This window comes from Tauraco erythrolophus, chromosome 15, assembly GCF_009769465.1.
Source record: "Tauraco erythrolophus isolate bTauEry1 chromosome 15, bTauEry1.pri, whole genome shotgun sequence".
NCBI lineage: Eukaryota > Metazoa > Chordata > Aves > Musophagiformes > Musophagidae > Tauraco > Tauraco erythrolophus.
In genome coordinates this window covers 3,361,967-3,374,886 of record NC_141479.1, presented here as the reverse complement: position 1 = coordinate 3,374,886, position 12,920 = coordinate 3,361,967, and the positions used below count along the sequence as shown (strand labels likewise).

Genomic DNA, 12,920 nt, shown 5'->3' with positions numbered 1-12,920 from the left:
ATCTGTTGTGCTCGCCCCCCCTGTGTTATAGCAGCAGTCAGTCTTTCTCTAGGTCACTCTTGTCGTTCTTCGAGAGTGAAGATCCCAAGTCCATTTCCGTATAGATCTGTGCACTGTACAATACATTTTTATTTACGATTAATGGAAATGAGCGTGATCCTGTGCAGAATTGGCTGATGAGAATGAGGCCTTGTCAGGCACTCCATTAAAGCTGCACAGGAAATTTTAAAGCCAATTGAGTTGACTTCTTTACTCAAATGACTGGTAATTTATGTTTGGATGTTCAGCTTTTAGACTTAAATCTTTTATGCTTTTTGGATAGAGACACTGAAAACGATTCCATCTGCTTTAGTCAATAAGAGGATTATAAGCAGCACGTTCTTGCTGTAAGGCAGACAACTTTATGTGCAGTATTTTCAGTGTGGGTACAGTAGATGGCATTGAAAGATGTAAGACATGCACACTTTTTCTCTACTGCAGGACACACTGCAAATCTGTAAACTAGAAGAGACTTTACTATTTATAGTTTTCAGTGTTGAAGAGAAAATCTGATGTTAAGTTTGGAAACTATAATTCATGCACCTGCCTGCCCTAGATAGTAGAGAAGATAGTAGAGAATATAAACTACTGTTTTCCCACCTTTCCATTGGAATGGCATATGTTGCATAAAAAATTGGAGAGAATGCCCTTTTCATTCACCTGTGACAGTGTGATCTACTCAGACCAAGGCAGCCTGAGCGAGGAAGAAAGAGGTCTGTGTAGCGAAGCTGCTACACTAGTCACTAATAGCCATTCAGCACATGGGCATATCCTGTGAAATTGCTACCATCTTCTGAATTTAGGAGAATCCTCTGGCTTAGGGGTAGATCCACCAGAGATGGTGTGTATTTTCCTTGTCTTCCTTTGCCATCACCCTCCCTTAAGCAGGTTAACTGTATGGGAACAGCAGTAAGAACACCATCAATATCCATTTGGAAAACTGTCTCAAAGAGGACTGAACAGACTGAAGACTGAATAATGCCAGTTGTTTATTACATACTCTTCTAGTGGAACAAAAACTGAAAGTTAACGCGGCATTGTTGAGTACCAATGACTGCTAAATTCACTTACTGCAAAGCTGACTTTCCAGTTATAGAATCAATCAGATTGTTCTTGGAGATGAAAAACAAGAAAACCAACCAAGCTGACAAAACTGTACCTGTATGAATGGAGCTCTGCCTGTTATGTCCAGGTGTCAGATGAACCATGAGCCTAGCCTTGAGAAGGAGTCATCAGTGGGTTTTGTATTCTGAGCCCTGGGTACAGCTTTCCTCTGTGAGCATTCTCTTTAGAAATCCATGCAGTGTTGCCACGATAATTGTCAACAGGAAAACTATATGCTCAAACTAGTTTCTTTCCTCAATCCAAATCTTGATCTTCAAATCATTGGGAATTTTGATTTTCACCTGTGCAAGTCCTGAACTGCCAAACCTTCAATACAGTTGAAAACCTAAACCAGAACTTGATTCTAATTTGCTTGAGTGTCCACCAGCAAATATATTTTAAAAGATTGTAGCATATGATGTAGAAGAGGACTTACACCATTCCAGCTTCCCTGGAAGCCCTGCCTCTTCTGCTTGTAAGAGCAGGGGTGCACGTGGTTTTTCATCTGCTTGACAGACACGGGGCTGCTGTTGTGAGCTGAAGAATGTAAATGCTTTGCTGAGACATAGCAACAATCCCCAACACCTTTGTAGAAGAATGTAAAAAAAAAAAAAAATTCACCAAAATAAAAACTTGCTGTGGAATGGAGAAAACATGGTCAAAGCCAATATTTATTTCATGTTTTATCTTTTTCTGTAGACTCCCTTGACACTTTTTCCCTGCATTCTAGTCTTACACAGATAACAAGGATTAGGGCTGATAGTATTACATGGCACTTTGGTGGTGGGTCTGAATCTTGCATGTGAAGAAGAGCTGGGATGCAAAAGGGTGGCAGTGCAGCTGGGACAGAGAACTGATGGGATTGTGACAAGCAGGAGAAAGTCAAATTTTTGCACGTGTTGCAAATCCAAATGCCAAAGTAGTGGTGATCTGGAAGGAGTCAGTGTGATAGCAGCAAGTGAAACCCCAGTAAGCCCCAGTGTGTGTCTCTGGTGGTGCTTTTTGGTGAGTTTTTTCTCAAAATGGATCTAGATGGAAAAAGTAGTGAAAAAGGCCAACACTGTGTATAAGGGCTGCACAGCTGGGGTTGGAAGTGGAGTTGTATGAGCTCTTCGATTAATCACCTTTTTATTTCTTCCTTCCCTTCCAGGTGCAAGTGGGAAGTACACCTCAGGACCAAAGAATTGTGGGATACATTTCCTGCACTCACTTGCAAGCTATTGCAGGTACTGTCCTAATTGGTGGAATTCTTGTGCAATACTAAAAAGGATTGTTCCTCCATTATTTCTGACAGAGCGCAGAGTGCATTGCAGATAGCAGGGGAATAGCGAAGAAAGAAGGGCAGACAAGTATATCCCCAAACCCTGACGTTTTCAGTCTCGGAGTAATTATTACAGGACAGAAACAAAAAATATCCCTTGAGAGCTTTTTCTTTTTGCTTCTTAACCAAATACTGTTATTCTAGCAAATACATTACTATCATCATTACCTAACAGCATTTAAGAACCCGTGAGTATCAGCATGTAAACTAAAATTTCTTTGTATGTAACTAAGGGATTATCAAAAGATACAAGTTGAGACAGTTTTTCCATCAGAAATCAGCAGCTGGAATAAGCCCAAATTCTCTGTTTTTTGATCTGCAAATTTAATACATAAATGGCTATCAAGTTAATACACTCATAGAAAAATTCTCTCAGTCATGTTTAAATTAGTTCCACTATTACATTTACTACAGCGTGACACAGCACACTCTGTGTCCTTTGTTTCACGAAACAGTATTTTCTAAGGTCATTAAAAGATAAATAAAATGAAAAAACTCTTAGCAAGGTGTGGAAGGCTTTTTTTTTTTTTTGGCATTTTCACTGAATTATCTTAAAAAGAATGAGATATTCTTTAATAGCAGATTTCTGTGTCTGTGAGATATGTGGGCTCCAATGCTTCCCATAACCAGACTGGAATCTCATGTAGCTCTGTCAGGTTGTGGTGGAGCCTGTACCTCTTCAACCATTTTATAACCTTTTACAACCCTTTTTTATGATAGCATCTCAACTCTCAGCTCTCCTTGTAATATTAATATTCAGAACAAGACTGAGGTAGATGGATGGCCTTATCTCCATTTTACAACCCAAGTCCAGAAAGCATAGCAAAGAAAAATTAGTAACTTTGGGATGTTTTAGTCCATTTTTAGTGTTGTGGTGCATATGTTTTGAAATCAAGATGCTTCTCCATTTTAGCTGTTCGCCTGAGCACTCATCAATTAAAACTGACAAGTACTTGAAATTCTTAGAGATGCCTATGGAAAATTTTCCATTTATCTCTCCTACCTTCTGCATCAAACTATCAGTTCTATACTTAGAGTAGGTGTAGTAATAAAACAAAAGCCAAATCTACAAACCTTGACTTGGTGTAAGATCAGAATTTAGTTTAGCTGGAGGGGTGGATATCCTTAGTTTTAGTTGATGCAGCTGCGATTCTCGTGCTCCTGAGAGCTGGAGAGCAGGACGCAGCCCTCCTCGCCTGCTTGAAGACAGCATGTACACTGCAGACTGAGGCAAGACAGGAATGTTTTATAAATGGTGGAACTTTGAACCTGTGCACTACAGCACATCTAGCGTAACCCAGTCCGGCAGCTTGCATTCCTTCTGCTTTGTCAGTGCTCCAGCTGCAGAGAGACAGACTTGGGAACAAAACTGCCAGTCCCTGAAGTACATTAGAGAGACTGGATAGTTCTAAAGAAGAGTCATGAATTTTTCAGCTACACTTTAACAATGTGACATCCTGCACTGGTTTTCTATTTTTAACTCTGGAATTATGCTAATGTACTGTGAGATTGCTGTTGTGGAGCTGAGATTTGCTGCTGTTCTAGTTTAGGTTATAAACCTCCATTTTAGTCCTGTTCCTTCTTCCGACCTAGTTGTGTATTCTCAGTTAGTCTTTGATAACCACATTGTGAAATCCCTAGAATATTAAAGAGGAGGGAATAAGAATGGGCAACTAATGTTCTATTTTCAAAGTCAGCCTAAAGCTTCTTCAAGAGTAAAACGCAACCTTTCATTTTCCTACTTATGTTCTTGCTTTGTGTTCTCAGGCTTATCTGGTTCAAACTATGTTCAAATATAGCAGACAATGATTTAAGAGTCTAACTGTCCTTTGATATATCAGTTTATGTAATGAATTGGAAAACTAAAGTTTATAAGTTTGGCAGAGCTGTGCTTTCTGATTTGTATCATCTGATTCATAACATTTCACACACCAAAAAAATTCTCCAAAAACCAGTTGAACGATGTAAAGATGAGGTGTCTATAAAAACAAGCACTGTTTAAAAGGTTAGCCATTTAAATCATCTTGTCATACACGGCGGAGTGCAGCGTGGCTTCCGCTGGGATACATAAACTTACACTTGACAGTTCTGATACTTGTATGAGTATAAAATAAAGGGATCCAACTGCTTATGGTCAGGGATGAACTACTAATGCTTTTTTCAGGAGATGCTGGCTCAACTCTGTTCTGAGCAATTACTGTTTTTTCAGTTGTGACATTCACTTTTTAATAAAACTTAAGAATTAGATGTAGCTTATCCAGTCAATTCTCTACGATTACTGAATGGTGCTATGAAGCAGCTCTTCGTTTCCACTATGCATTTCAGGGACAAATGAAGGGATCCTTTAATGAGACTTGAATGTAATTATTTTCCAAGGGGCTGTTAAGTTTATGTGGTTCTTTTATGTCTTCCAGTTAGTCAGTGATTAATGTTCTGGACAGGTTTTGCAGCCTAGAATCCACCCACTTGGCAAGCCATTTTGCATCATGCCTTTCAGACACCCCACCAAGCCATCAAACTACTCCAGCCCAGGTCCGGATGATGTAGCATGCTGGATGCTCTCTCATAACCGCATTCACGTCCCTGTTTTGTGTTCAGTGTGAATCCGGTCCTTAGCGGTACAGGTACTGGCAACTCGTGCTTCTCTAGCACCAGTTTCAGGTTCCACAAGCCTACAGACAACTTAAGGAGAACTTGGCTCAGGACTGAGAGAGATCCCTCAGTGTCTGAAATTCTGACTGTGCAACTGGGAGTAACTTCAGAGCTAAGCATCCTTAGGCAGCGATTCCACAGATGTTTCTGAAATGGCCGAGTTGGTGTATCCATGCCGTGACAGCCTGCCCTTGCCCCCTCCTCTCAGTTGTGCTAACGCAGCTGTTGTAGGCTGTCTTGCACTTGACTGGGGACCTCGCCTGAAAAGTAACCCAGCAGAATAGAAGTGGTTTTTTGGGTGGTTTGGTTTTATTTTGTTTTCCCAGCCTATCCTGGATTAACTGCATTACAAGCGTAGGGCTTTGCGTAATCTGTCACAGTCAGGTGTGACAGCCTGTCTCATGGCTTACCTGAAGCCTTTGGCTGTGACTTGGAAACATTTTTTCCTTTTGACTAGGCTTTACATCCTACACTTTACAAGCTTTTTTTGCTCATCTTCCCAGGTTCCCTGCCAATATATCCCATAGTGCCTATCAGTGTTGAGAACTCTGGTTTTAAAAACCTCCACTGGATCTTTATTTCCTCTGACTAGGCCTGTCAGCTGCTTTGTTAGCCACCATAGTGCTCCTTCTAACCTCTTTCAGAGCAGGACAAAACTGTCTGCCCCAGTGCTAGTGCCTACCTGCAGTTCTAACTGAAGCCAGGATTTCACTTGCGCGTTTCCAAAGTGAATGGAAAGGGCAAGTAGGATTATCCTATAATGAACCAAGGGGAAGTATTTATTTATGCTGGCGGAGATTTCCCACACAGCCCTTTCATCCTTCCACAAAATTTGAAGCGGAAGGGAACTTGCAAAGGATTCGGAAATGCTGACTGCAGGAACCAGTCACAACACAATTATTTGCATTTTTCCAGGCCAGTTACTGAGGAAAAGTAAGTAAAGCAATTAACACAAATCTGTATTCTCTAGTTAATCACTGGTGGCAGTCAATGAGATCAGTGATTCTATCTGAATGGTTAATTACAGCTGAAGACTGGAATGAGAAGTGGAATGTTAGTATTGGGAGTTACTACTTAGTTCTCTTCTGTTAACGTTTACTGATGCTATTTCATTTCAGCAGTGGTTTCTGAAATGTCTGCTCCCCTGATTGTTCTGGATTCAAGTTTGGCTTCTCCTCTGCTTAGGTGTCTGATTAGTATTTCATCTCCAAAACTATTGTTCATTGGGAGCACTAGTACTAAACATTTGCGTACGAATCCATGCAGTACCTGCTGTGCAGCTGCAGTGAGCTGGATACTGTTAGTTTAATATTAATCTCAGAAAACAGTTATATTCTAGTCGCATTAGAGGATCCCATCTTTTGTCATGGAAATGTAGCTCACTTCACTGCACACTCCACACAGTGCACTGAAGTGCAATTACTTCTGTGACCTCTAGTGGGGATAATCAGAGATGCCAGGATCACAAGTTGTACACTTCTGCTAAGAAGAAATGAAAGTCAGTCATCTGTTTCGAGAGTTCCAAGGGTGCTGTTTGTCTGTAGAGCCCCGAGGTTATCTAGTGTACAGTGCTGCTACAGAGGCTCAGCATTCTTAACGAGGGAGATGTACGTCGCTATGTAGTTAATGCTTTTTTAATAATAGCAATGCATGTTACCGGACACCTTTCCCAATATCCTTGTAAAATATTCTTGCCTATCTTTTGTTTTTCTCAAGAGTTTTCTGTTTTGTAGAATTTTACCTTTGTGTGTTTCAGTTAAGTGGGTTTGCCACATTCTTCACGCTGCTCTGTGACAGGTTGATGCCTGAGTTTTATGCCCATATGGTAATGGCTGCATCGTTTTATCACTCATCCTAGTGAAGCCATGCTAGATAGATAATTCACAAAATGAAAAAAAACCTTCGCAATTCAGGGATGTAAAAGCCGGTTTTAGACAGTTAAAACAATTTCTATAATTGAGACTTTGTGGTGAGCAAGACGTTACTGCATTCTTGCCAACAAGCACCATGCTTAAAACTTATGTTATGAGGAAACAAAGGCAGGCCAGAAGAAAGTACTGGCCTGAGGATATGAGATAGGATAGAAAGATTCAGATACTGCAAAAGAAGGACAGTCCATGAATTTGAGCTGGGATTGTTCAGCTTCAGGAGGAGAAGGCTCAGGAAGGATCTTATCGAACTGTGTAAGTACCTGATGGGAGGGTGTAAGGAAGATGGAGGCAGACTGTCCTCAGTGGGGCCCAGTGACAGGACGAGAGGCAATGGGCACGAGTTGGGAATGCAAGGAACGCCACTTAACCAAAGGAAAGCGTTTTTTACTGCAGGGGTGACTAAGCACTGGAACAGGTCACCCAGAGGTTATGGAGTCTCTAACCAGGGAACTGTTCACAGCCTGACTGGACATGGTCCTGAGCAACCTGCTGTAGGTGACCTCACTTGAGCGGAGAGGTTGGACTAGATGATCTCCAGAGGTCCTTTTCAAGCTCATGCTTTCTCTGAATCTGTAATTTCATCTGTATCTTTAGTTAAGCAGAATGTATATGCATGTTAGTCACGCATACCTTTTGTGGTTAGTGTCACCTGCTCCAGGCTGTTTTATTCCATGTGACCTATTTCTTGTGCTTTTGTCTAGCTACGTCTTCACTGAAGGGCTTTCTTGTGCAAGGGGTTTTCCCAAGGATACGTTGGTCTGGATTTGTGTCAAGCTGTGCGATTAGGGTACTGTGTGAAATTGAGGTGCAAGTAAGTAGAAACTGTAAGGTCAATAGATCCAGGAGTGCTTGTACCTGCTTTTATATTACAGCTCAATTGGTACAGATTTGTTGGGAATAATGCAAGAGTGGAGGAAAAAAAAAAAAAAATCACATTATTTGCTGTTGGAATTACCAGTCCGAAGAGATGAGTCAGTGTCAGAACCTACTTAAAGCTCTCTCCTTCCCTGGTCACGTTCTTTTCACTATTTCTTTTAATTATTTAGGATTGTATCAATCATGCTTTGTTGAACATTTCTGATTCAGTTTGTATTTAAATGTTGTTTTAACATTCCCCCCTCCCTCCCGAGATGTTCTTGAAAATCCAGCCCTTCACAGGTTACTAGTGGTAGGAAAGTGAAGTCCTAAAGCCTAACGTTTGTGTGTATGCTAATGCAGCCACAGTCACGTTTTAGAAGTCTGTTAACAGTGCTGGTGACAGCAGCAGTTGAGAGGAGCGATTAATAGGCTGTGAGGATGTAGTCTTAAATATTCACCATCTCTATACTGGCCACTGAAAGCAGCTGTGGACATACATAACTCATGTTTCTAATTGTGTTCTACACCTTTGTGCTAGCTATTAAAAAGTAGTAAATTAGGTTAAAATAAAATTGTAGTCAGAATATGTCATTTTGGGATTGCAGCTTTTCCTTCCCATCGCAGCATTTGAAAACAAATCTTTTATTTTGAAGAAAAGTAATGTCCTGACTTGACATATCATGTAAAGTCTGAAACAAGCAAAATTGTAACTCCTAACTATAGCTACAGTGAAAATAAAAGGAAAGGAAAGACAATATCTTAAACAGTTACTTCTAGAACATGTCTCTTCCTGCTTATTTCCCCACATCAAGCTTTTGCTGTAATCATTTAAAAAGAGCCAGTAACTATTTTTTTCTTAGACTTCATGTCACCTAATGAGCTTGAAATTAAGGGTGGTTAGTTGCTATAATTGAAGAGCTGTTTGTGTGTCAGATGGTTTTACAAAAAAAAATATTTGGCAACCAGTCAATCTCGACCCTTTCCTATCAATCCTATAAAACGGGGCACATCCTCAGCACATGTAGCCTAGCATAACTTCCCTGCAACTCCGGAAAAGGATCTGGTTCTTCATTTCCAAAGTACTGCCTACCTAAACCTGTGTCTACACATACCTTTAAAAATACAAAAAAATACTTCCAGTTTACGCATTCTTACTTGAACACAAATAGAACCCTTCCTTAGATGGACTACTACAGTTTGAGTAAGTTGAATTTACCATTGATGTGTTTACTAATAACACTGGAAAGTTAAATTTTTAATTTTTAAAAATTAGAAGGCAAAGCAAAAAAGGATCGAAGTGCTTTACTGCAGAACATGCTCTCCAGTTTTGTCTGAGGTAGGATTTTAACTCTGAACTCCTGACTATAAACATGCATCAGATCATCTTCCTCCTGAGGCTAGAAACATCATCATTTTGGCTGGCTGGCTGCAGCACAGATGCTTTGTCTTCTTATTTCTTTAGATGGGCCTAGTTTGATTGATTCCAGAAGGAGATATTTAAATCACGAAAGAACGTGGTTCCTATTGAACTTCATAAGCACTATGTACTGAGTATACTGTTAGCCACACCATTTTTTATCTTGCACCCTTTATCTCACGATGTCTAGCAATAGCTTAGCGACTAATATGTGGCTGAGTAACATGCTAAAAGGAGGTCTGTCTTCTTTTTTTGGTTGTTTGTTTGCTACAGGAGATACTACTGTTCGATGTGAGCAACTGGATATGCTTCAAGATTGGCTGTCTGAATTCAGAAAATCTACCTCCTCCTCCAGTACAGCCAATCCAGAGGAGCTGGTGGCTTTTGATGTAATCTGTGGAGATCTCAATTTTGATAACTGCTCCTCTGGTAAGACAAGGTTTTCCTTTTCCTGGTGTCCACCTATTCCAAAAAGGAATAGGAAAGTTCTTAGTATGCTGCTATAATCCACAGGAAGCAGGTTGTGACTGGCTTTTGCAAGGAAATACTCAATTGCTACAGATACTTCTAAAATAGTTACTAGCTTGAGATGAGCCGAGGAGAGTTGCGCACTCTTACGAGCTCTGCTGAGCTACTAAGCATGATGTTTTTTAAGGCACAAAGGGCAGTAGTTCGTGACTTGCGGCAGCAATAATGAGGACAGATACACTGGTTTAGCTTTACTAGAATTAGGTAGATACCTGTTGGGCCTAAAATTTTAGTTACCAATGAGAGACGTATGTTACAGGACTTTTGTGGAGGGAAAGTAGTAAATTCATGCAGTTAAAATAATTTGATAGTGCATAAAACAGACATAGGAGATTAATGCTGCAGAGAGAACTAAACATTAATGAATCAGTTTTGGAAAAAACTAACTGATGCTGTGTACTTCGTTGTTTTTTCTTATTTTAATAATTTTGAATTTTTTTTTTCTATATTTAGATGCTGAAGGTACTAGAAAAAGAACTCCTCAAAACCATCATTAATGGTGGTGAATTCCCAGAGAGGACAGCCTTTTCCAGAGATAAATATTGTGCTCTGTTAGCAGTTAAATTGCCAACATAGAGCGCAGAGCATTGTGTTTGTGTATCCTCCCTGCCTTGCTGCTCGCACAGCCAGGCATCCAGCAGAGCTCCTTGCTGGCTTTATACGCTGGCAGCCGACTGCCGATCGGCACTGCCCAGCGCTCAGCCTCCCGCCAGGCTGACACAGGCCTTCTGCGTGACGGCCAAAACGGCAGCACTGAGACACAAAGAGCACAAGGCAGGTACAGTGAGGGAGGGTGTGCTGTGTCACCAGGGAGATGTGCAGGGGATAGGTGAGCCCAGGCTGCAGCACTCCAAGTGGGATTCAGCAATTCAGACCAGAGTTTGTGGATTAACAGGTGAATTAGTGAACAGCATCTAGCATGAATTCTATAGTCGTCATAAAGCCTAGGTAACTGAGGCTGAGAGCAGCAGCTGTACCAAAAATAATTTTAAGAAACAAAAAGCAAGCATTGTCTGATCTCAAAAATAACTAGTATCCTCTAATCTCATGACTTGTCAGACACTTGGAAGATTTTAGCAAAGCTGGAGAAACATTTAATTGGATAGAAAAGACCACAACCCAAAAACATCGCTCTTTGGTTTCTAGTTCAGATGTACAAAAAAAATTAGTCCCAACTATGATCCAAAGTAAACGCAATATGGTCAGAGAAGGTGCTGGCAAGTGCTCTGAGTGGCAGAAGAATCCATTACGCACTGTGGAGGTGAACAGGGAATGGTAATGGCTACAGAATACTGTAGGTAATCAAACATGTATTAGGATAATATACAATGGTAGCAGCTGTAGTGGGTTTTAGGGAGGAAGGAAGAAGAAGGAAGGAAAGAAGGAAGGAAGGAAGAAGGAAGGAAGGAAGGGAAGGAAGGAAGGGGGGGGAAAGAAGGAAGGAAGGAAAGAAGGAAGGAAGGAAGAGGAAGGAAGAAGGAAGGAAGGGAAGGAAGGAAGAAGGGGAAGGGAAGGAAGGAAGGAAAGAAGGAAGGAAGGAAAGAAGGAAGGAAGGAAAGAAGAAGGAAGGAAGGAAAGAAGAAGGAAAGGAAGGAAGAAGAAGGAAGGGGAAAGAAAGAAGGAAGGAAGGAAAGAAAGAAGGAAGGAAAGAAAGAAGGAAGGAAGGAAAGAAGGAAGGAAGGAAGGAAAGAAGAAGGAAGGAAGGAAGGAAAGAAAGAAAGAAGGAAGGAAAGAAAGAAGGAAGAAAGAAAAGGAAGGAAAGAAGGAAGGAGTGTGGTCAGTAACAGGTCTCCAGCTAGCCAAGCTGCTGCACAGACAGGCTGAGAAGGCAACTGCAGCAGTCCCAATGGAGGGAGACAGAAGCTGGGCATACAAACGGACACATCTGCTGTGATCTGACTGTTTCACTTCCAGTATTGTTGGATGGATGGAGTGGCCTGGAGGCAAACATGTCCATCAAGGAAATAATCTGCTGCATACCAAAGGGGAGACTGCCCAGTCAGAGCACAAATGGAAAGCAAGCGGGACAGTGCAGCATGAGGGAGGGGAGAGACGGGAGTGAAGCTGTGAGGCAGAACACATGGTCAGTACTCTCCACCTGAGAAGTTCTGGCAATCTAACCGACATCTCGCACAACAAGTATAGAGTATAATTAATGCTGTTGTGACCTGTCTTTTGAAGCAAAAGTGAAAACAACTATTTGCTTTTGCAAATAACAGTTGTAAATATCGCAACCACTACTAAAGAGGATTAAAAAGTAGGTTATAAAAAACATTTTATTTTTGCTATCTCTGCAGCTTATTTACATCCCTCTCCCCTTTTAAATTCATTCAGCCTGGAAACTGAAATTAAGCTGGCTATTTCATTTTTTATTTTTAGATTGCTTTCTTTCCTTATGCACGAAGCAAGATTAATGCAGTGTTTCAAAGTTTTCTCCTCCGTTTTTACATTACTCATTGTTTTAGGGACATTTGTTAGCATTGCACAGAATTGAACACTTTAAGATTAATAATCAGCTTCCTGTAATTCTGTATACGATTTTCTGTGGATTATACTGTAAGTAATTAATGTTTCAGTGAATATCAAGCTTCTATTCTTAGATGTGTAGACAGTACAGTTTCCAAAGATCTCCAGGTCCATGCGTGACCTTTTGCTTATGACAAATTTTCTGCAACTCAGTTTTCCCCTCCAGCTTTGCAGAACATCATGACAACATTCATACCGTGAGTTCACACTGAGTGGGAACGTTATTAGAAAGTTACTTACTGTCAGGTTGCTTGTGAAAAAGCCTATTATGTTTCTAAAGCTTTTAGCATAAGATAAAAAGCCTTCCAGTCAGATGGGTGAAGTTTGTCTCATCAGCTGTGACTTGTCACTATCAGTGCCACAGTTGCAAATTAATCATGACAAAATTTTAATCTATCTTAGGTAGGTCACACAGATTGTGTTTAGAATGGCTTTAATGCTTTAGATAACATCCTAAGCAAATTATCAATTGCCTGTCCTTTCTCTTATCTGTCATAGCTTGGAAAACATTCAGTGAGTTCTTCTGAAGCAAGTAAAGCACAAG

General features: G+C 40.7%; 1 protein-coding gene across 1 annotated transcript in view; it reads left to right on the top strand.

Moving 5' to 3' along the window:
• Positions 1-12,920, top strand: part of SMPD3 (sphingomyelin phosphodiesterase 3) — a 32,293-nt gene that overhangs the window by 11,253 nt on the left and 8,120 nt on the right. Inside the window, 2 exon segments of the mRNA XM_009984728.2 lie at positions 2,294-2,369; positions 9,596-9,751. Coding sequence (XP_009983030.2) covers positions 2,294-2,369; positions 9,596-9,751 — 232 coding nt within the window.